Source organism: Eleutherodactylus coqui, chromosome 5 (assembly GCF_035609145.1).
Source record: "Eleutherodactylus coqui strain aEleCoq1 chromosome 5, aEleCoq1.hap1, whole genome shotgun sequence".
Taxonomy (NCBI): Eukaryota; Metazoa; Chordata; class Amphibia; order Anura; family Eleutherodactylidae; genus Eleutherodactylus; species Eleutherodactylus coqui.
In genome coordinates this window covers 200,067,066-200,088,052 of record NC_089841.1, presented here as the reverse complement: position 1 = coordinate 200,088,052, position 20,987 = coordinate 200,067,066, and the positions used below count along the sequence as shown (strand labels likewise).

General features: G+C 46.0%; 1 protein-coding gene across 1 annotated transcript; it reads left to right on the top strand.

Annotated features, from left to right (window-relative positions):
* The first annotated feature begins 6,725 nt into the window (after positions 1-6,725).
* Positions 6,726-14,107, top strand: CKS2 (CDC28 protein kinase regulatory subunit 2). The gene is made up of 3 exons (XM_066604058.1): positions 6,726-6,895; positions 9,971-10,098; positions 13,815-14,107. The coding sequence occupies exons 1-3, from the start codon at positions 6,837-6,839 to the stop codon at positions 13,865-13,867; spliced, it is 240 nt and encodes a 79-aa protein (XP_066460155.1). The 5' UTR covers positions 6,726-6,836; the 3' UTR covers positions 13,868-14,107.
* Positions 14,108-20,987: the final 6,880 nt, after the last annotated feature.

The following is a 20,987-nucleotide window of genomic DNA, read 5'->3' as shown; positions in this document are numbered from 1 at the left end:
CTGCTACTATCTTCTGGTATATTCACACCACAAACTTGTTAGAATTCTATGCAATGATCGGGCTCACAGGAATCCAAGAACTGTTCATGCGCTAAATTCAAATGTATGGAACAAATTTTCATTTGCAGAGATTTCGGCAAGAAATCAGCCATTCTGTATGTAACCTAAAAGTGACCCCCCGGTTTCAGGACAACATTCTGTCCTGGGAGAGAAGTGGGAGGAGGGTATAATGCCTGCAGTAGTTCTCTGCCGTCCGTCCAATTCCAAGCCCCATTTTCAACTGTCCAAGTTGGCTGCAGCATTTGTCTAATTACCTAATCCATACTGTGCGCTGCACTCTAGTTGGCCAGACCAGATCACATGAGTAACTCTAGCCAATCAGAGAGCAGGTATAGTGCATTGGTAATCTAACACTACCAGCACATTGTGGGAGGTTAGGTAGTCTGAAGATTGTGTTAGCCATCTTGAACGGCCAAAAACAGAACCCAGAAGCGGTGGATTAAAGGGAAGGCAGAGATGAACAACTGCGGGCACTATACAACCTCTGGCCATGGGGCAGAATTTTATCCTGAAACTAAAGTATTGCTTTAACCCTTTCATGCCTAGAAGTATTTTATGCCAGAGCAAAATTTGCATTTTTAGTATGTGCCACATTACAATGTTATGGGGCTCAAAAGTCAAGAAACAAAGTGTCTGAGAAGCGGTGTTTTATACTCACCGGGTACCCCGTTCTTGTGCTGTGTCCCCCGAAGTCCGTGCGTGCAGCAGTGTGCCCCTTTTTAGTCTGCTCTCTGTGCTTGCCATGCCAGAGATGAATAGGAGAGCGCACACACTGAGTGGACTGAAAAAGAGTCCCGCTACTGGCCCACACAGACACAGCACAGGAAAGGGGCACCCTTTGAGTATAAACACTGCTTCGTGGGCTACCCGTTCTCTGACCTTTGAGCCCCATAATGTAGTTTATGGGGTTTAAGGTCATAACAGGTTCCTGTTGAATGAAATACAATTCAATCATGTTTGTGATACTAGGAAATAGTGTGAGAAGGATGGTGAATATATCAGATTTCAAGGTTTCAAACTTTGTTATGCATTTTTTGACAACATCTGAATGTGTCTAACTTACTGATCTTTTAAAAATCCCTAGGAAAGCCATACCACCTAAACAAATAGATATCAAGGCTATTATGTATTGTTTCAGAAAATGTACAAAAGCATAAAATAAAAAATGTTAGAAGCTAAAAACACCTTTTCTTCATGAAAAATCGAAACAAAAAAGAATCTACTTGGTATCACTCTGTTTATAAACGAACTATAAAAATATTGTACTATTTATTGTGCACAGTGAACACCATAAAAAGGCACAGAATTAAAGAAACAACAGGTCTTGCAAAAGATGAGGCCTCATGCAGATACATTGATGGAAAAATGAAAAAGTCTTTGGCTCTTGGAAAGCAGGAACAAAAAAACCCTGAAAATTATAAAATGAAACATCTCTGGTCTGGAAGGGGTTAAGCTACCCACACACATAAAATGTGGATCAGATACAATGCAGAGAATCAATTATCCATTGGATTTGCTCTCAAAATTGGCCAACGAGGAACAAAGTTAAAAAACAAATCTGAGTGGGTTTGCTGTACACCTTATTGTCAGCAGACCACAGATGAAAAAAAGCCAACCTTACACGTCATATTTTTGAAGCAGAGAAAACCAGATAAATCATGGCGTACTGGACAGAACCAAGAATCGTCAATGATATGGAGAAGCTTTTATTAGCGACATCGTGTTTCTGTGCTGAATAAGCACCTTCATCTGGCCTTATTACTGATTAATGGAATACTGAAGAGTATTTAGAAGCTGCAGGCAAGGGTGGCGGGTGACATCACAAACACATGATTACTGTCACATGATGTAATGCAGCAAAGACTGACAAAGTGAATATAAGGAAATGTACAAAGTGAGTACCGCTGGGGGGATGCGGGGTGTGTCCTCCTTGTCTCCTTTCTTCAGGGACTGTGTATTGCAACATGATAGTTCAATTACAGTAGAGGGAAGAGCAGTAGACCTGTCCCTTTGGATAGAGAGGCATGACTCAAGCGCTTTCCAAGGGCAATGGGGGATGACCATATGGTCCCTACTAACAGCTGAGCAAGAAGCTGCTTTTTGGAATGCACACCAAGGGGCAAGTGGTGGAGTTTCTCCTGAGTAAGTGTTTTAGGGCAACTGACATCTTTGACATGATTCACTACTACTCCATCTATAACTATAGCTTCTGTGTTCCTGTTAGCTCTCTGCTTCACAACTAACAACCATTGTCCACCTTCAGTGCATTCCACCCACATCAGCCTCTCTCTCCCCCCCTCGCCCATGCACAGTCCACGCACACTCTTCACTTTCTTAAACAGCTTCAACCCATCTGACTCTGCTGTGGAACAGAAAAACTGCTCATGTAAATCTCTGAATCATCTCCTCACTCTCTATCCTCCTCCTACTAGCTGTGGGGCACATCTCTCCTAACCCTGGACCACCTTTTATTTCCACTAGTTATATCTTATCTGCCCCACAAAGAATCCCTCAAATCTGTTACCATTTGCTATACACCATCTTCTGTATTTTTTAGGTGTGTGTTCTGAAATTGTCAGTCAGCTTCAAACAAGCTCACCACCATTCATGATGGCTTCATTACAAAATCTCTAAACCTGCTGGCTCTCACAGAGACATGGATTAAACAGTCTGACACTGCTTCCCTCGCTGCTCTATCTTATGATGGCCTACACTTCTCTCTTACCCCAAGACCTGAGAATAGGCGTGGAGGAGTAGGTGTTCTCTCTCCACAATGCACCTTCCAGGTCATCTCCCAGTACCCTCGCTCTCTGATCGCAACTTATTTTCCTTTACTGTCAAGTATCCTTGTCTTTCTAAGAACACTCCTACCTACTGCACATGCAGAAATCTACAGGCCGATTACACCCACAATTTTCAGACACCTTAGTCATCAATGTCCCCAATCTCTTCCTTCTCTTCTACAATCTGGTTGCTGATCACTACAAGAAAACTGCACTTAAAATTCCACTAGATGAAGTGCCGCCCCCCTATGCTCCTACCCTTCCAAAGCAGACCGCAGCATCCCTGGCTAATCCCTCAAACAAGCCTACTACACCTCTCTCATCTCATCAGTATCCGAAAAACCCAAAAGACTATTAACACTTTTCAAAAAGTGTTTAGCTTTGATCCTCTTCTCTCCTGCAACTCCTCTAGTTCACTCTCAGCATTTGACCCAACAAACAGAAGGGTCCTCTCTTCTTCCCACCCTACTACTTCCATTAGTGACCCTATTCCGTCTTACTAGCTATCATCGGTCACCTCATAACAATATTCAACCTGTCTCTTCTGGTATCTTTCCCTCCTCCTATAGATATACTGTCATATCCCTATTACTAAAGAAACAGTCACTTGACTTGTCTTGCGCTATCATCTACAGACCCATTTATAATCTCCCGTTGGTCTCCAGACTCCTGGAATGTCTGGTCTCTAAATTCTACAGAAATTTTTCCTACTAAAGTGTCAAACGATCTTCTGATGGCTAAATCGAATGGCTACCGCTCTACTGATTCTGGATCTCTTTTCGGCTTTCGACACTGTAGATCACCAATTTCTCTTCAATATGCTCTACTCTATTGGCCTTAAGGATACTGTGCTCTCCTGCTTTTTCTCCTACATCTCTGACTGCTTGTTTAGTGTATCATTTGCTGGTTCTACCTCTTCTCCTTGTTGTTGGAATTCCTCAGGGTTTGGTCCTTGGTCTTCTCCTCTTTTTTAGCTACACGGTCCCTATTGGTCAAACTAACAGTAGATTTGATGAAATCAAGATTGAACTTTTTACCTTAATTCTAAGCATTGTGTCTGGAGGAAACCAGGCACTGCTCATCACCTGCCCAATACCATCCCTACAGTGAAGTGGTATTTTTTAGCGGCTGGGACAGAGAAACTAGTCAGGGTTGATGGAAAGCTGAATGGAGTAAAGTACAGAGACATTCTTAATGAAAATCCGATCCAGAGCGCAAGGGACCTCAACTTTGGCAGAAGGTTCACTTGCAACAAGACAATTACCCTAAGCACACAGGCTTAGGGACAACTATGTGAATGTCCTGGAGTGGCCCAACCAGAGTATTGACTTAAACTCAAATCAAACATCTCTGGAGAGACATGAAAATAGCTGTCCACAGACGGCCCCCATCCAACCTGAAAGAGATTGAGAGGATCTGCAGAGAAGAAAGACAGAAAATCCCCAAATCCAGGTGTGCAAACCTTGTGGCATCATATCCGAGAAAATTGGAGGCTGTAATTGCTGCCAAAGGTATGCCAGCTAAGTACTGAGTGTGAATACTTATGTCAATGCAAAATGGTATATTTCATTAAAAAAATATATGTAAAGATTCCTAACATTCTGTTTTCACTTTGTCATTATGGGGTATTGAGTTAAAACTTGACATTTTTTTTACCCCACCCCTCTAGGCCGTACAGAACAAGCTCTTGTGTCACCCCTACTTCCTTATAGTCTATAGGCACTTGCAAGTACAGCCAGCATCGTATTGTTCAAGCTTTGTATCGGTCTTAGGCCGGGCTCACACAAACGGGTCGGATTCCACATGTGGGAGGCCTGCAATGGATTCTGGCTGTGATCCCAGCCGCTGACCCCGCGTACCTCATTAAACTGTATTGCGGATGATTGCAGAGGCACACAGATGGTCATGCGCAATTTTTTTTGTATTTCCCACGCCGTCACTTAGCAATGACGTGGGTACCTGCAGCCCATACACAATATTAATTGCATATGGGCTGCAGATCGGACACCTCCACTAACTTTAATGGAGGCCGTCTGCGTGGATTCTGCTGTGATTTTTCTTCCGCTTGTGGAATATGCAGTTCGTATCCGTGATTGTGACATTAAAAAAATGAAAATACATGTCTTTCAATGCCCGCGATTTACCGCAGATCGTCTGCACGGAATCCGCGATTCAAATCCGGTCGTGTGAGGCCGGCCTAATACTGCAAATTTTGACTTATTTTGTGTTGGCTTCCCTTGATTTGCAGAGCACTGTGGAATATGTTGGCGTTATATAAAGATTATCTACATCTTCCTACAATATCTCTATCATTAACTCATGGACAGGACTCCAAATTCTAAGCATGTTCTTGGTTCAGGTAGCCGGCCCAAGGTTGACTCAGCCTAACATCCTTCCTAGGTCGGTAAGATGAGTACCCAGCTTGGTGGGGGGGTAAAATATGGTTGGGGAAGGCAATGGCAAACCACCCCGCAAAAACAGTCTGCCTAGAAAACATCACGTTGTGATGTCACCTGAGGAGTTGGTCATGACTCAGTGCTTACACCAGGGGCCTTTACCACAGCCATGACTCGGAGCTTGCACCAGGGGCCTTTACCTCAGCTATGACACGGTGCTTACAATAGAGGCCTTTATCTCAGCCATGACTTGGTGCTTTCACCAGGAGACTTTACCACAGCCATGACTCGGTGCTTGCACCAGGGGCCTTTACCTCAGCCATGACTCGGTGCTTGCACCAGAGGCCTTTATCTCAGCCATGACTTGGTGCTTTCACCAGGAGACTTTACCACAGCCATGACTCGGTGCTTACACCAGAGGCCTTTACCTCAGCCATGACTCGGTGCTTACACCAGAGGTCTTTAGCTCAGCCATGACTTGGTGCTTACACCGGAGGTCTTTAGCTCAGCCATGACTCGGTGCTTGCACCAGGAGCCTTTACCTCAGCCATGACTCGGTGCTTACACTAGAGGCCTTTAGCTCAGCCATGACTTGGTGCTTACACCAGAGGCCTTTAGCTCGGCCATGACTTGGTGCTTACACCAGAGGCCTTTAGCTCGGCCATGACTCGGTGCTTACACCAGAGGCCTTTAGCTCGGCCATGACTCGGTGCTTACACCAGAGGCCTTTAGCTCGGCCATGACTTGGTGCTTACACCAGAGGCCTTTAGCTCATGCTTGTCTACTACTGTTGTGACTCTACACATTATTTTTTTATGACAGTTTTATAATCTCCTCTGTATGATTTTTCATAATTTTGGAACACCTTATCCTTGTAACAAATGCAATTTTTTCAACTTGCAGTTTGTATAGAATAAAATGAATTATTAATTGTAATAAGGCCGGTCGGAGGGACTATTTTCCTATTTTGGGGATATTCCTCAGATATCCAGCGCTGGGTAATATTACCAGCCCCAGTTTCAGGAGGGGGAGCAGATACAGCCGGCCATTATCTAGTCATTCTGTTTCTATCATACATTTTAGTGAGAGAGAGTTTTTCATTGAAGTAATGTCTGCCTGACTGACAAGCAGGAGTTCCGCTTGTGGTTTAGGACCACTAAAAGCCTTCAGCCTCTCCTTCAGTCTACCTTATTCTGCTCGGCTATTCCAGAGTGACTTCACGCCGGGGACACGCCGCCATACACGGCAGCGCCTCCACACATGCGTCACACGGCGGAATGATCTAGAACGAGCTCACTCCAGCCATAGCCGTCGTGTTACGTCACGACTTCCCTCATGACTCCGCCCACCTGCGTCGGCTCTCACTGGCAGAGAAGTCTTAGCAACAGGCTTCTGATTGGTCAACTGGTATTTCCCGGCAGCAACGAGAAGCTCCTACGTAAGCTGTGATTGGCTTTGCGCAACTCCCTAATCGACCAATGGCAGAAGAGCGCAGCGTAATTCAAATCGCGAACTCGGAGAGGGAGTTACGTAGTAAACCGTCTCACTCGGCGGCCGCCATTCTCTGCTTGCTTGTGTGGCATTTGCTGCCGGGACTATGTCATTCAAAAACATCTATTACTCCGACAAGTACACGGATGAGAAGTACGAGTACAGGTAAGACGGTGAGGGGACGGACCGTGCGGCGCCCTGTTGTCCGGCACGCTGAGGTGTCGCCACCATTGTGGTGTGAGCTCGCTGCGGTCACGTGGGCGGGTCGGCCGGCGCTGTGTACACGCCGCCCGCATGGTGGCGGCTGCAATGTGCCGAGGAGTCCCCTATGGCGGCTTGTGGCCGCGGCCCACAGAACCTATTAGGAATGCTGTAGAGTTAATCTATCGTCCGGTGGCAGCGGTGCCCGCTCCTCTGCCAGCTGGTGGTGATGTCACGTGCCCGTTTCTGGTGTCGATCTTACATAGCAGTGTTGGGCTGGGTGCTATATCACCACCTTTTTTTTTCTTTTCTCTAAAAGTGTCGACAAGCGGCGCTCTAACCGAAGGTGGCGACCGGCGGCGCCAAATTGTACGGCAATGTGTTTTATTTTTTTACATCAAAAACATTGATTAATCTGTATTTCTGGAAAAATTTGTAGTTGAACCTTTTGGGTTTTCTTGTTGGGGCCGGGCTCACGCGGCGGTAAGCTTGGAACACTAGGGGGCCCCACAGCCGCTGACAGCGTTTTTACAGCTGTGGAAGCAGTCCTGATCTTGCGTATGGCGGCGAAATAGTAACACATATGCTGTCATGTGCGGTACACTTGTTGTCCCCTGCCGGCGCGAGCATGGTGGCATATGGGTGCGGGCATACATACACTAATAGAGAACAACTGATTCTATTCTGCGTGAATACGCGGCAAAATAGGACATTTTGTGATCACGTGTTGCACAACTCCGGCACACGAATGAGTGGAATAGATGTAATTGATTGCCTGCGAGTTATCATGTATCACACGTGTGTTCGGAGTCCTTGTAATGTGCGGTCAACACACGCCCCTGTGAGTCATCCCCATTGTAAATCAGTGGAAGTAATCCACTGCAGTAACGATCATGCTGTGTATTATATAATCCACTGCATGTTGTTGTTTTTTTTTTTTTTCTCTTCCTCCCATGGGAAACCCTTGCCGATTCTCCGCCACTGTTAGCTGCACTGGGGATCGCTACTTGCCTGAAGTGATGTGAGGCGTTTCACAGTCCGATATCGCACTCGCCCGTGTGAAATCGGCCTAAGAAAAATGCATAAAAGGTTTCCAGATGTGTATAATGCTACAGTTATCACCTTCTATATTCTCATAAGTATACAGTCAGGAGGATGAGCTGTGATCTCCTCTATCATAACTGTGTGACAGGAGCTGTGTGATGATTAGTAACTATGACAAGCAATTCTGTGTCCCCGCTCCCAGGTCCTGTGGTAGGGCATGTAATAGCATCACACAAACTGATACATTTTGACTAATTTGAGAACGCATAAACCTAAGTAAATGTGAGCTGGTCAGGACTGAGATCACATGAGACCGAAAAAGTCAGGTGGGAAGAAAGTCTTTTCTTTCAGAGGTGACACAAGCCCACTTCTCTATACTGGGGGGATAGCTGCACATCTTCTGGTTAGGTCATCAGTGGTTGGACAGGCGTCTGCTCTGTGGGACCCCCATCCATTAGTTGATTGTTCAGCAGGCCAGAGGTTGTCATTAGCGGACTGTGGAGGACACTCCCACTTCCGGTGCTGACCACTAATGACGGCGTACGCCCACTATACTGATAGCTGGCTAGGGGATCAGCTGATGGACGAGGGTCCTGAGCAGCAAACAGACCAGCTACTGACAAGGACAAAAGGGCAGAAAACCCCCTTTTAATCTTCCCATAAATATTAGACTAAAGTTGAGAAAAACAATCATGCCAAGTGAAATGTAATCCTTGTTTTAACCAACCGCTGACAGGCCGTCATGTGACGTGTTCAGCCGATAGTCTAACGAAAGATCTTTCTGTGAAACAATGATGCCAGACAGATGGTCCATGTTGTCCCTGAACACGTCCGGCCACTTTGTATCATGCTATCTGTGACCCAGTCATTTACCAGCTGATCGTTCAGCTACCAACCTACGTCTAGGCGATGTGTACGGCCAGCCATACTGCCTGATGTCACTTCAACCCGCAGTTCACTGCAGAATGTCATTTGGCTCACAAGTCAAAACCAGAGGCACATCTGCATTCACACTGCTGTTATTCAGTGCTGGCATAGGAAAAGGAAAATCACAGCACTGCCAGAAAGTGCCAGACACCAACAGCGCTCGATGGACCCCATTGATTGTTTCCATCGCCTTACTACTGTGGGGTCCCCCCAATTATTTTTTTTCCCCTCTTTGATGCCCTGCTCTGTTATAGAAAGCCGCTTTGTTGAGCTGAATTGAACCGATTGCAATTATGTTGACACTTTGTGGCCATCTGCATGTCTTCTCTGTAGGGCCTTAGCACACAGATTGACTGCCATGTGCGGAAGTGCCCGCAGTCGTCCCTGTGATTATTGCTCCTGTGCGTTCATGCAAGAGCGATGATTGCTCAGTGAAGAGAGACAGAGCATGCCAGAGATCCCTTCCGCCCGCCCGCCTCCATTCACAGCAAACAGTCGTTCCTGGATGAATGACTGCCTTCCTGGGCCGATTGTGGTTCAGTTTTTATGCCTGCTTAAGTAAACAAATCATATCGTTCAGATGTTGGCAGCATTTAGACTAATCGACTATCGTTGTGATTCTTGCGATCCAGCGAGAATCTGAAAAATGATTGTTCCGTAAAGAGGAGCCCTTAGGCCGATCTCACACAGGACGCTTTTTACCGCAACTGGAATCGTGTCCCAAGCCCCGCGCTAAATACGATACAACGCTACTATTGATTTCAATGGGGCCTTACAGACCAGATTGAAACACAGTGTTTCTAATACCGGGATTGAGTGCAGCCTGCTCTATTTCTGTGTGTTTTGCATTTTTTTTATTTTTTTTTAACACTCATCACCCATCACTGTAAAATGCGTTTGAAAACGCTGCACAAAAACACTGTAAAACTCCATGGTTTCGTGCAGCGTTTTTTGGACGCCTACGTGGGCAGCGGCCTAAACTAAGGCCATGGGGTTTCTATGTACTCTCACTAGAGCTACAAATGATTTTCCAGTTCATAAGATGACTTTTACTTTCATGTTTGTTAGGCATGTCATGCTGCCAAAGGAGTTGGCAAAACAAGTGCCAAAAACACACTTGATGTCTGAAGAAGAGTGGAGAAGACTTGGTGTTCAGCAAAGCCTTGGCTGGGTTCACTATATGATCCATGAACCAGGTAAGCAGTAGATGACACTTGCCATGTAAATAATACAACTGCAGTGTTTCCCTGAAAATAAGCCCTATCCTGATCTATCGTGATTTTCAGGGAGGCTTGAAAAACAAGCCCTAGCTAGACTACATAAAAAAAATTATATATAGATATATAATTTAGCGCTTGCTAAACTAATCAATGCAGTGCTCGCTGAACCAGCACGACAGATTGGTTCTTTGACCGCTGCATTGATTGGCTGAGCACAAGTTGAAGAACAAATCACACCTGTCGTATTGTGGGGCAGCATTTATGAATTGGTCAATCAATGCCGTTGCTCAGCCAATTCAGAATTGCCACCACCACAATGCTATGGAGAGCAGTGGGAGGGACCTGGAGTCATATGACAGGTTCTTATTTTTGGGTGAACACTGTAGTATAGCCTTTAACACTCTCTAATCTGGGCAGCGCAGGTGTTGAAGCCATGGGGGGTCATCATAGTATGTGTAAGGGCTCATTCCCACAGCTGTGTGTATAAAACGCTGCGTGGATCACGCAGTATTTTACTGCTGTGGGAAGCGGCTATCGCATCGTATCGCTGTGACTGCATGAAGGCTGTCTCACACACACACACAGGTCATGCTCAGTGCGACTTGTGTTTTTGTCTTTTTTTGTTTTTATTCCTCACTCTACCTCATAGTGGCGTTGTGTATTGCATATGGACAGCGTTTAAAACGCAACCCATAGATAATGCTTGTACAGGTAATATGCGGTAAAAGAGAAGATGCTGCGTTCTTTCACACGTGTATTACACACAATGTATATACGCCATTGGCTTGAAAAATGTATCCAACGCAGTGGCTTAAAGGGGTGGTCTCGCGAAAGCAAGTGGGTCTATACACTTCTGTATGGCCATATTAATGCACTTTGTAATATACATCGTGCATTAAATATGAGCCATACAGAAGTTATTCACTTACCTGCTCCGTTGCTAGCGTCCCCGTTGCCATGGTTCCGTCTAACTTCGGTGTCTTCTTGCTTTTTTAGACGCGCTTGCGCAGATGCATCTTCTCCCTTCGGCTGGTCTTGGAAGCATCGGAGTTTTGGCTCCGCCCCCTTTTCGCGTCATCGCATAGCTCCGCCCCCGTCATGTGCCGATTCCAGCCAATCAGGAGGCTGGAACCGGCACACGTCATGGGGCGGAGCTACGCGATGATGCGTACAAGGGGGCGGAGCCAAAATGCCGATGCTGCCGAGCGGAGCCGAAGGGAGAAGAAGGGAGAAGACGGATCTGCGCAAGCGCGTCTAAAAAGGCAAGAAGACACCGAAATTAGACGGAACCATGGCGACGGGGACGCTAGCAACGGAGCAGGTAAGTGAATAACTTCTGTATGGCTCATATTTAATGCACGATGTATATTACAAAGTGCATTAATATGGCCATACAGAAGTGTATAGACCCACTTGCTTTCGCGAGACCACCCCTTTAATATATAAATAAGGGAAAAAACCACTTCCTTAGGCCTTGTTCACACGAGCGCACAACGCATGCCGAAGTTAGCCGCACACAGAAAGCCCGGCTATTGGGACCAATGCTTTCCTATAGAAGCGTTAAGACGAAAGAATTTTAAGCACGTAAAAGAAACGCAGCTAAAAAGATAGGACATGCGCAATTGAAATTTCCAGCTGCGTAAAAAGTAAGGACCCGACCTATCTCTGGTGCACTAAGCACAGGCGTTTCCATAGGCTCTTATGGGAGCTGGATAATGGGGCAGGTTGATTAGGTAAACTTTTCCGATTGTTTAGTGTAAACGTCTAAACAATGGGAGATGGAGGGAGTGCTGCAATACTGCTAAAGAGAGGCACATTTTCAGTGTCCCACTGTAAAGTCCCATTTACAAACTATTGTCAGTCAAGGTTCCTTCAAACAATGGCATATGAGCGATTATCATTGCGTGTAAACGCTGCCATAGTTTACTCTTCAGCTGAACAATGATTTTAAGGTGAGTTTATAATCCATTGTTCCGTTGGAGAGAAGATAATGGTGACCACTGGATGTGTTCTCCACAGGAGTCTGAGATTATATTGTATTTTTCCAACAGCCCATGTGAGGGCAAAGGAGCTGTGTGCAGAGCTCAGACCACATGCTGTGCTCTGCAAACGGCTCTCAGAGGCCCTTTTACATGCAAATGAAGTGTTAATGGACATTAGTGCCATTAACACTTCATGCAAAATGATTGCTAAGACTGTCAATCTTTCAATCCTTGGAAAGATTCTTTGCATATAAATGGGCCTTAAGCTCCTGTTACCCCCCCCCCCCCTCTCATCCCTGTGGGGACTTACAAGAGTTTAGAGCTAGACATTTAAAGTGTGCTGTTCAGCTGTCCCGGACAGAAGGAGTTCCTTTGTAGGGGAACCTCTCTCTGTAGCGGTAGAGGTATGAAGGAAATCCCTGGGGAACCCCCTTCCCTGCAGAGCTTTTCTTCATCTCTCTCTTCCCCCGTCTCGGAGCAGTGCCCATTTTCTGTGTTGTGCGTTGCTATTGCTTTTAGCCGTGCTAATTCCTTTGTGTGACTAGATACATTTTACGCGAAGCAAATTGGCAGAAAGATGTCCGATCACGCTAGATTTGCGCAGTTACTAGTGTTTGTGGTTTGTTTTTTTTTTTTCTTTTGTGCACTTGTGTGAACAAGGCTTAGGTTGAATTTAGCATCAGTATCTGCTCAATTCCTGGTTTTGGCTAACTGCTGATGCAAAATACTGTCCAGGATGCTGCTGTGTGACCTCTTAAAGGGTCTTTACCATGACTTGGCTGCTCCGCCCCTCTGTCCTTCCTGTCTCCTGCTGACCAGGACATGTGACTGCTGCAGCCAATCACTGGCAGTAGAAGGTCACTTTTGTTGATATAATCTCTACATTGAGTAACATGTAACGTAATTTGCTCTAATCTTGAATTGAAGACTATACAATAGTCCAGAGCTGCCAGCTGTATAGAAAAAGGTCAGTTGTTTTGTACCCGAGCATCCTGTGCAGACTGTACAGTGTGGTATTCATGGTTTATATATTCCCGTCGACCACCTCCTAGTTGCCTATAGGTGATCTATGCCCATATAAAGGTATATATGTTGGGAAGTCCCCTAGTTTATAGCACAATGGGAGAAATAACTTAACTCTGACAGTTCCCAGACTGTAAGTCACTAGAGAGATAAAGCCTTGCACTTTAACATATTTTTATCATTTTTTTTTTTTTTTATATGAAACTGTAAAATGATGTGCTTATATGCATTAAAGGGGTATTCTGGTTTTAAGCAATTATCAGCTAACTGCTAAATCGGTGAGGCTGAGCGTGTGAGCTGCCAGTCTATGCAAAGTGGTTGGGGCTGACCAATAATTTGATTTGCCGTATGTTTATTGGCACCTTCAGTAATGGTTAGGATCGGTCAGTCTGACCTCTACTTTGGGTTTTCTATACCGTTCTTCACTAGAAAATGAAACTAATGGTTCACTAACCGCCAACTGGTAGTGGCTTATTCTGAAATGCTTGGGGGTCCTAATGGCCAGACCCCCACCAAGCTAATCTCCTGTGTTCTCATTAAAGTGACTTTTTTTTTAATCTTTCAGCAACTACTTAAATCATTGTTAAACTAAAGAGGGTAAATTGCTATGAATGTTGTAACACATAATAGTAGATAATGTCTCAGCAATGACATCGGTGTGATGAACTATTTTTTTCTCTTTGACAGAGCCCCACATACTGCTTTTCAGAAGACCCCTTCCAAAAGACCAACAGAAATGAATTTTTCTTCACTTCTACCTTTTGGGACAATCTGTATATATTGTAGTATTCAATGAATACAAGGACTATGGCCATCGCAACCACAGCTGTGCAAGAGCTGTATTCTTAACAGCGCAAGAGCTCAGTTCGTACGTCTACATGATGGAGCTGCTATTACTTTCCTCTCCTCTGTCTGCTGTCACGTCCCGTCAACCTTGTTCCTTTCACACGACTGTTTAATAAAGTTTCAATGTTCCTCTGTGCGAGTGTGATCTTAGACTGTGGCTTAAGGTTTTGTGGGAGAAAAACATTTTACACTTGGAATGGCATTTTATGTAGAGATTAAAGGACCCTGCCACTAACTATGAGCCCCCATTCCTACAGTGTTGCCTGGCGACATCTGCACAGGCACAACCTTCTGAAAAGGGCCCCCAGCTAAACTATTAGCACCGTAACTTAGTTTATGGTGCTTCATAGTTGATGGGCTCCCTGTTGAGCGCGGTAGTTTCTAAGACTTGCTGTGCAATGTCACAAGACGCACATTTGTGTATTAAGGAGCCTGTGCTGCCATGTGTGTTCAGGTCTAAACAAGAGCTGTTCTTTCAGATGGGGATTACCTGTGAGATCTGTAAGTCGGGATGTTTTATTGCTGCCTTCATAATACAAGTGTTTGCTGAATTCTAAGTGGAGCTGACCTGGCTTCAAAAGCTAAAGACTACTGAACCTGCTAAGAAGGCTTTTTACACCAACTACTTTGAATGTATGACTTTTTAGTGTTGCATTTCAATAAAACTGCAAGCCCTGTTTTTGTGTCTATAAAGGGGAAAACGATAGTCATGATTAATTTACTACATATGTGCAGAGACTGTGTAGTTAAAGCTCGCGCACGGTGGATTTGCAGTGCAACTCGAGTGGATGGGGTTTGCAAAACCTCATCCTTGCGTAGTGGGGAAAAAGCTGCACAAAGCTAATTTGTGGCATGCTCATTCTTGTGTGGGAAAAGCTGCATGTTTCATGATTGGCAATTAATCCACTGCAAAATCTACACGTAGCCTGCAGGCGGATTCATGGCTAAATATATGGTGGAAACTATTTGCCACTTGGGCCTCATGTCCAGGGGCACGGATTCTGAGTGGAATCCTGTAGCGGATTCCGGCCGTGCCCGCAGACATGAGGCAAAAAATACATTTTACTCACCTGTCTGGATGCGGGTCTCTGTTGCAGCCGGATCTTCTTTCTTCTGCACAGCAGATGTGCTCACGAACCGCCGGCCGGTGGGCCGTGGCTCTTCTTTTTTTTTTTTTTTTAATTTCCTGCTCTCCCGCGGCACGTCCGGTGTCAGTTGCAGGTGGACCAGAGGGCTTCATTTACTCCGATGGAAGCCGTCCCTATGGGATCTCCAGAAAAATTGAGCATTTTCCCCCTTTTCAAATACTTGTGATTGCCCAATGATGGACTATGGGCATATTGAACTGTGGATAATCCGTGCCAGTGACCCACATGGATTCCGCAATTCAATTATGCCCGTGGACATGAGGCCTTAGGAAATTGCCCGTAGGCCAGTATCACAAGAGAGTACGTGCATATGAACGTTTTACAGATGAAACTGTGTACGTATTTCACCAATATTTGATTCTGTAGGTTTTATTTTCTACTGGGCAGAAACTGATGTCTTGAGCAAAAAACAAATGCAGGTGACACTGATGCGATAACAATTGGGGTGCAGGTGTATCACTTTCCATAGACTAACTGGTGTAGTGTTCATCACAAAAACTGACCAAGTAGTGCATGTTGTATATTTTAAATGCAGCCAAGATAAACTATGTGAATTGACCCATAGACTTTCATTACTTCAGTATTTAGGACCATAAAACGCAGATCACAAGATTTGAAATGCGCTTGTCTAAAATCAACCTTGGGTTACTTTCACATGGTCAGTTGGTAAGCCAAAAGCTGGAATAGAACACAAAATATGATTTGGGGAACTATTCTGTGTTAAGCCGCATGCGGGATTCCCGCAGCAGAGTTCGACTCGGTGCCCCGAGCTTACCTGTCCGGCGGCTGCTCCTCTGCTGTGATTGGGCTGGCACAGTACAGAGGATGTTAACGATGACGCGGCCTTCTCTGCTGCAAATGTGCCAGCCAGCACATACGCAGTTGAGAGGATGCCGCACTGTCCCTATGCCGATGAAGCGGCTCTTGCTGCCTTTCTGCAATGACTGCAGAATGGCCGTGGGATGAACGGCTTCCATTGACTTCGCTGGAAGCCGGACGTGTGTAGCCCGCACAAAATCGCAGCATGCTGCGATTTTCTCCCGCAAGCAGAAAATTGCAATCTATTTCCGCTCGTGGGCAGGAAGTCGGGTTTTCTCATAGAATGCCATAGGCTGGATTTGCTGCAGAATCTGGAGGCGAAATTCTGCTCCGGATTTCGCAATGCAAATCTGCCGGAGGCCTTAGGCCTAACCTTGGTTTTGGCTTACAAATATTATTGCAAACTACTGCCAGGTGCCCTTGGGGTGACTTCACTCATGGTAGGTTTGTTGCAGAAACTTCAACAGCTGCCCTAGTCATCCAAACGTCTGCAACAAATCTCCTGCATGTGGACTCTCCATTGGATTCCTATAGGGTTAGACTGCTATTACATGCGTGCTAGCATATTGCCCAACAATTGTAATGATACTTGCACAGGCATTACCTGGCAATTACCACTATTACAACTTGTTTATTTTGCAAACTGCGTGGGTGACACCTGGGCTTACAGGTGTCGTCCTGAAATTGTTGGGAAAACTTGAGCAGTAGTAGCTAGTGCTTCATTTGCCTGACAATTGCCGGGTAGCACTTGTAAGCACAGATGCTGCCTGGCAATTGGCAGTATTACAGCTTTTTAATAGTGTTAATTGCCAGGCGGCAATTGGCAGTACGACATGAGCAGTAGCGAATAGCGCTTGTGTAAGAGGACTTTTCCCCGGCGTCATCCTGACGGCAGACATGGAGGTTGCACCTTGACCTTGTAGGGACAGAAAGCAAGAGACTTCAAAAGGCTCCTCCCGCCTCCCATTCATCAGTGCTTCCTGTCCCTACAGGGACATGCAAGAGGAGCTCCCTCCAGGGAGCCACAAGATGACAGCCGGGATTGACGATCCACGGGGCCGCTTCCCCTCTCACCTTCCTTCCACTAGGAATCTGGCTGACAGCGGGGCTGACGGTCCGGTCCACAGGGCTGCTTCCCCTCTCACCTCCCCTCTGGAGAGTCAGCGCGGTCCGGGGGCACGGCGGGCCACAGGTCTGACCGCCCGGGAGATCACCACCGCAAGTGCATCGGAGCGGCGGACCAGAGGCCCTGAGTCCCCTCCTGCTTCTTCCACGGGTCCCTGAATCAAGAGGAGTTTCGTCTTATTACAGAAACCTGGGGCAGTCCACAGGTGGACCTGTTCGCGAGCAGCAAAAATGCCCCGCCTACTTTTCCCTAGATCCAAGGGATAGGGCCGAGGGGTTAGACGCCTTTTCCCAGAGTTGGGACTTCAGTCTGGCATACGCCTTTCCCCCCATACCCCTGATCCCGAGAGTTCTTCAGAAGGTCCAGCAGAGCAACATCACGCTGATCCTAATCGCTCCACACTGGGAAAAAAGGGCATGGTTTCTGGTACTCCTAAAACTCGCCATCACGGAGCCAATCCGCCTTCCATCCAGGAAGGATCTTCTAGCGCAGGGCCCAGTTCTGTGCCCCAACTTAGAGAGGCTGAACCTCGCGGTCTGGATATTGAGGAACAGACGCTACTAAGACAAGGTCTGTCCTTCAGAGTTATCGCGACGCTACGCCAGTCCCGAAAACCCGTGACCTCAGCTATTTATAATAAAATCTGGAAAAGATTCTCCTGGAGGGGGCTGGAAGTCTCCAATCTCGACACTTCGGTGGCGGAGATTTTGGATTTCCTCCAGGAGGGTCTAGACAAAAACCTGAGACCGGGAACCCTGAAAGTGCAGGTATCAGTACTCTCGGCCATTCTAGACCAACCCTTAGCGGATCATAGACTGATCCGCAGGTTTATGAAAGCGGCAGAAAGAATGAGGCCAGTTAGCCGTAGTATGGTCCCCCCATGGGACCTAAACTTAGTCCTCCAAAATCTGTGCAAAGATCCCTTTGAGCCTATCGATCAGATACCAATTAGGTTCCTCATGTTTAAAACTGTGTTCCTGGTAGCTATCACAACAGCGAGGCGTGTAAGCGAGCTCCAGGCCCTATCTTGTAAGACACCTTACCTATTAGTCCAGGATGATAAGGTCATACTAAAAACAGACCCCTTCTTTCTCCCAAAGGTAGCCTCAAAATTCCATAGACAGCAAGAAATTATTCTCCCATCCTTCTGTCAAAATCCCCAAAACGATAGGGAAAGAGACTACCATAGCCTGGATGTAAGGAGGGCCATTCTATGCTACTTAGAACAAACATCATCCTTCAGGAAGGCTGACTGTCTTTTTGTCCAATTCCAGGGGCCGGACAGAGGAAGAGCGGCTTCTAGGAGATCCATTAGCCGCTGGATAAAATCCACCATCCAGCAGGCCTACTCTTCCTGCAACAGCGCTATCCCGGAAGGACTCAAGGCCCATTCAACCAGGGCAGTATCCTGCTCCTGGGCAGAGAGGGCTATGGCGACGCCGGACCAAATTTGTAAGGCAGCCACATGGTCCAACCTGCACACTTTCGCAAAACACTACAGGCTGAATACGGACCTCTCCTCCGATCTCTCATTCGGGAGAAAGGTCCTGCAGGCAGTGGTCCCTCCCTAAAGAGTTAATCTGGTATACTCCATGTCTGCCGTCAGGATGACGCCGGGGAAAAGGAGTGAATTTCTTACCGAAAATTCCTTTTTTCCGAGTCATCCTGACGGCACGTATTTACCTCCCAAAATTCACACGATTATATCTACGTCTATGCGGGCACGAACCAGTAGCCCAGAGGCTCCTATGTTGGACATTCCTGTTTATGCGGTAAATTTGTGCATATTTCCTTTGTTTAATCCGGGTAAGCTACCCTCTTATTGTTTATGCTCAAATAGAACTAACCATGTTAATTTTGTCTCGGAGCAATAAATATCTTCCTTGGTTAACCACGACATGTCCATGTAAGTAATTTAGAAGTCACTGGTGAATGGGAGGCAGGAGGAGCCTTTTGAAGTCTCTTGCTTCCTGTCCCTACGAGGTCAAGGTGCAACCTCCTTGTCTGCCGTCAGGATGACTCGGAAAAAAGGAATTTTCGGTAAGAAATTCACTCCTTTTAGGCTACTCTTGTCCCGAGCGCTGCACTAACTGCAGACCGCCACCATTGATTTCAATGGGACCTTGCATACCAGCGCTCGAATGTGGCATTTCTAAGGCCTCTTTTACACGATGCGTCTGGGGCCATTGAAGTTATCACTACTACTGGGGCCACTAAGGAGGTTACAATCGCTTCTGGAGCCGCTATCCTTAATGGCACCATTAGTTATAGTGGCTCCAGTAGTAGTAGCCACCTCCTTAATGGCCCCAGTAGTTTGGTTACTATTGGGGCCACTAAGGAGGTTACTACTACTACTGGGCCTATTAACGAGGTTGCTACTACTGCGGCCTCTAGAACTGCTGGGGCCATTAAGGAGGTTACTACTACTGGCCCCATTAAGGGAGTTACTGCTACTACTGCAGCCATTTTAACATTTGGGACAATTAAGGTTACTACTACTATTGGGGCCATTAAGGAGGTTACTACCAACACAATAACTATTGGAGCTGCTATTCTTAATGGGCCCATTAGTTATAGTGTCTCCAGTAGTAGTAACGTCCTTAATGGCCCCAGTAGTTAGAGTGGCCTCAATAGTAGTAATCATCTCCTTAACGGCTCCAGTAAATATAATGGCCCAGCAGTTCTAATGGCCCCAACAGGAGTAGTAACTTCAATGGCCCTAGTAGTTATAGTGGCCTTAACAGTAGTTGAGTAACTACTACTAGGGCCATTGAGGTTACTACCACCACCACCATTGGGGACATTAACGAGGTTACTACTACTATTGAGGCCACTATAACTACTGGGGCCATTGAAGTTATTACTACTATTGGGGCCACTACGGAGGTTACTACTACTCATAATAATAATTATTGAGGTTACTACTACTGTGGCCACTAAGGAGGTTACTACCACTACTATTATTATTGAGGTTACTACTACTGTAGCCACTAAGGAGGTTACCACCACCACCACTATTGAGGTTACTACTACTAGTAATAATAATAATGGGGCCACTGAGGAGGTTATTACTACTACCACCACCACCACCATTATTGAGGTTAGTACTATTATTATTGAGACGACTACTACTACCACCACTACTACTATTGAGGTTAGTATTATTATTGAGGTTACTACTATTATTATTGAGATTACTACTACTACTGTGGCCACTAAGGAGGTTGTTTCTACTACCACCACTACTATTATTGAGGTTACTGCTGCTGCTGCTACTACTACTATTATTATTATTGAGTTTACTACTGGGGCCACTAAGGTTACTACTACTACTACTGAGGTTACTACTACTACTACCACCACTATTATTGAGGTTACTACTATTATTGAAGTCACTACTACTGTGACCACTAAGGAGGTTACTACTACCACCACCAGCACTATTATTATTGTGGTTACTACTATTATTGGTGCCATCATAACTTATGGGGTCGTCGAGGTTACTACTCCTGGGGCAATTAAGGCGGTTACTACTACTATTGAGGGCCACTATAATTACTGGGGCCACTAAGGTGGTTACTACTACTACTACTGTGGGCCACTAAGGCGGTTACTACTACTATTGGGGGCCACTATAATTACTGGGGCCAGTACGGAGGTTACTACTACTAATGGGGCCACTAAGGTGGTTACTACTACTATTGGGGGCCACTATAATTACTGGGGCCACTAAGGTGGTTACTACTACTATTGGGGGCCATCAAGGTGGTCACTACTACTATTGCGGTCACTATAACTCTTTCACTTCAGACTAGTTCCAATTCTTTAATATGCTCTGGGTGTGTCTTGGCCTCGGGCAGCACAGAGGCTTGGGGCCCCTCTCCCATGACGAGTGGACGGTTCTCCATCAGTCTTTGGGCT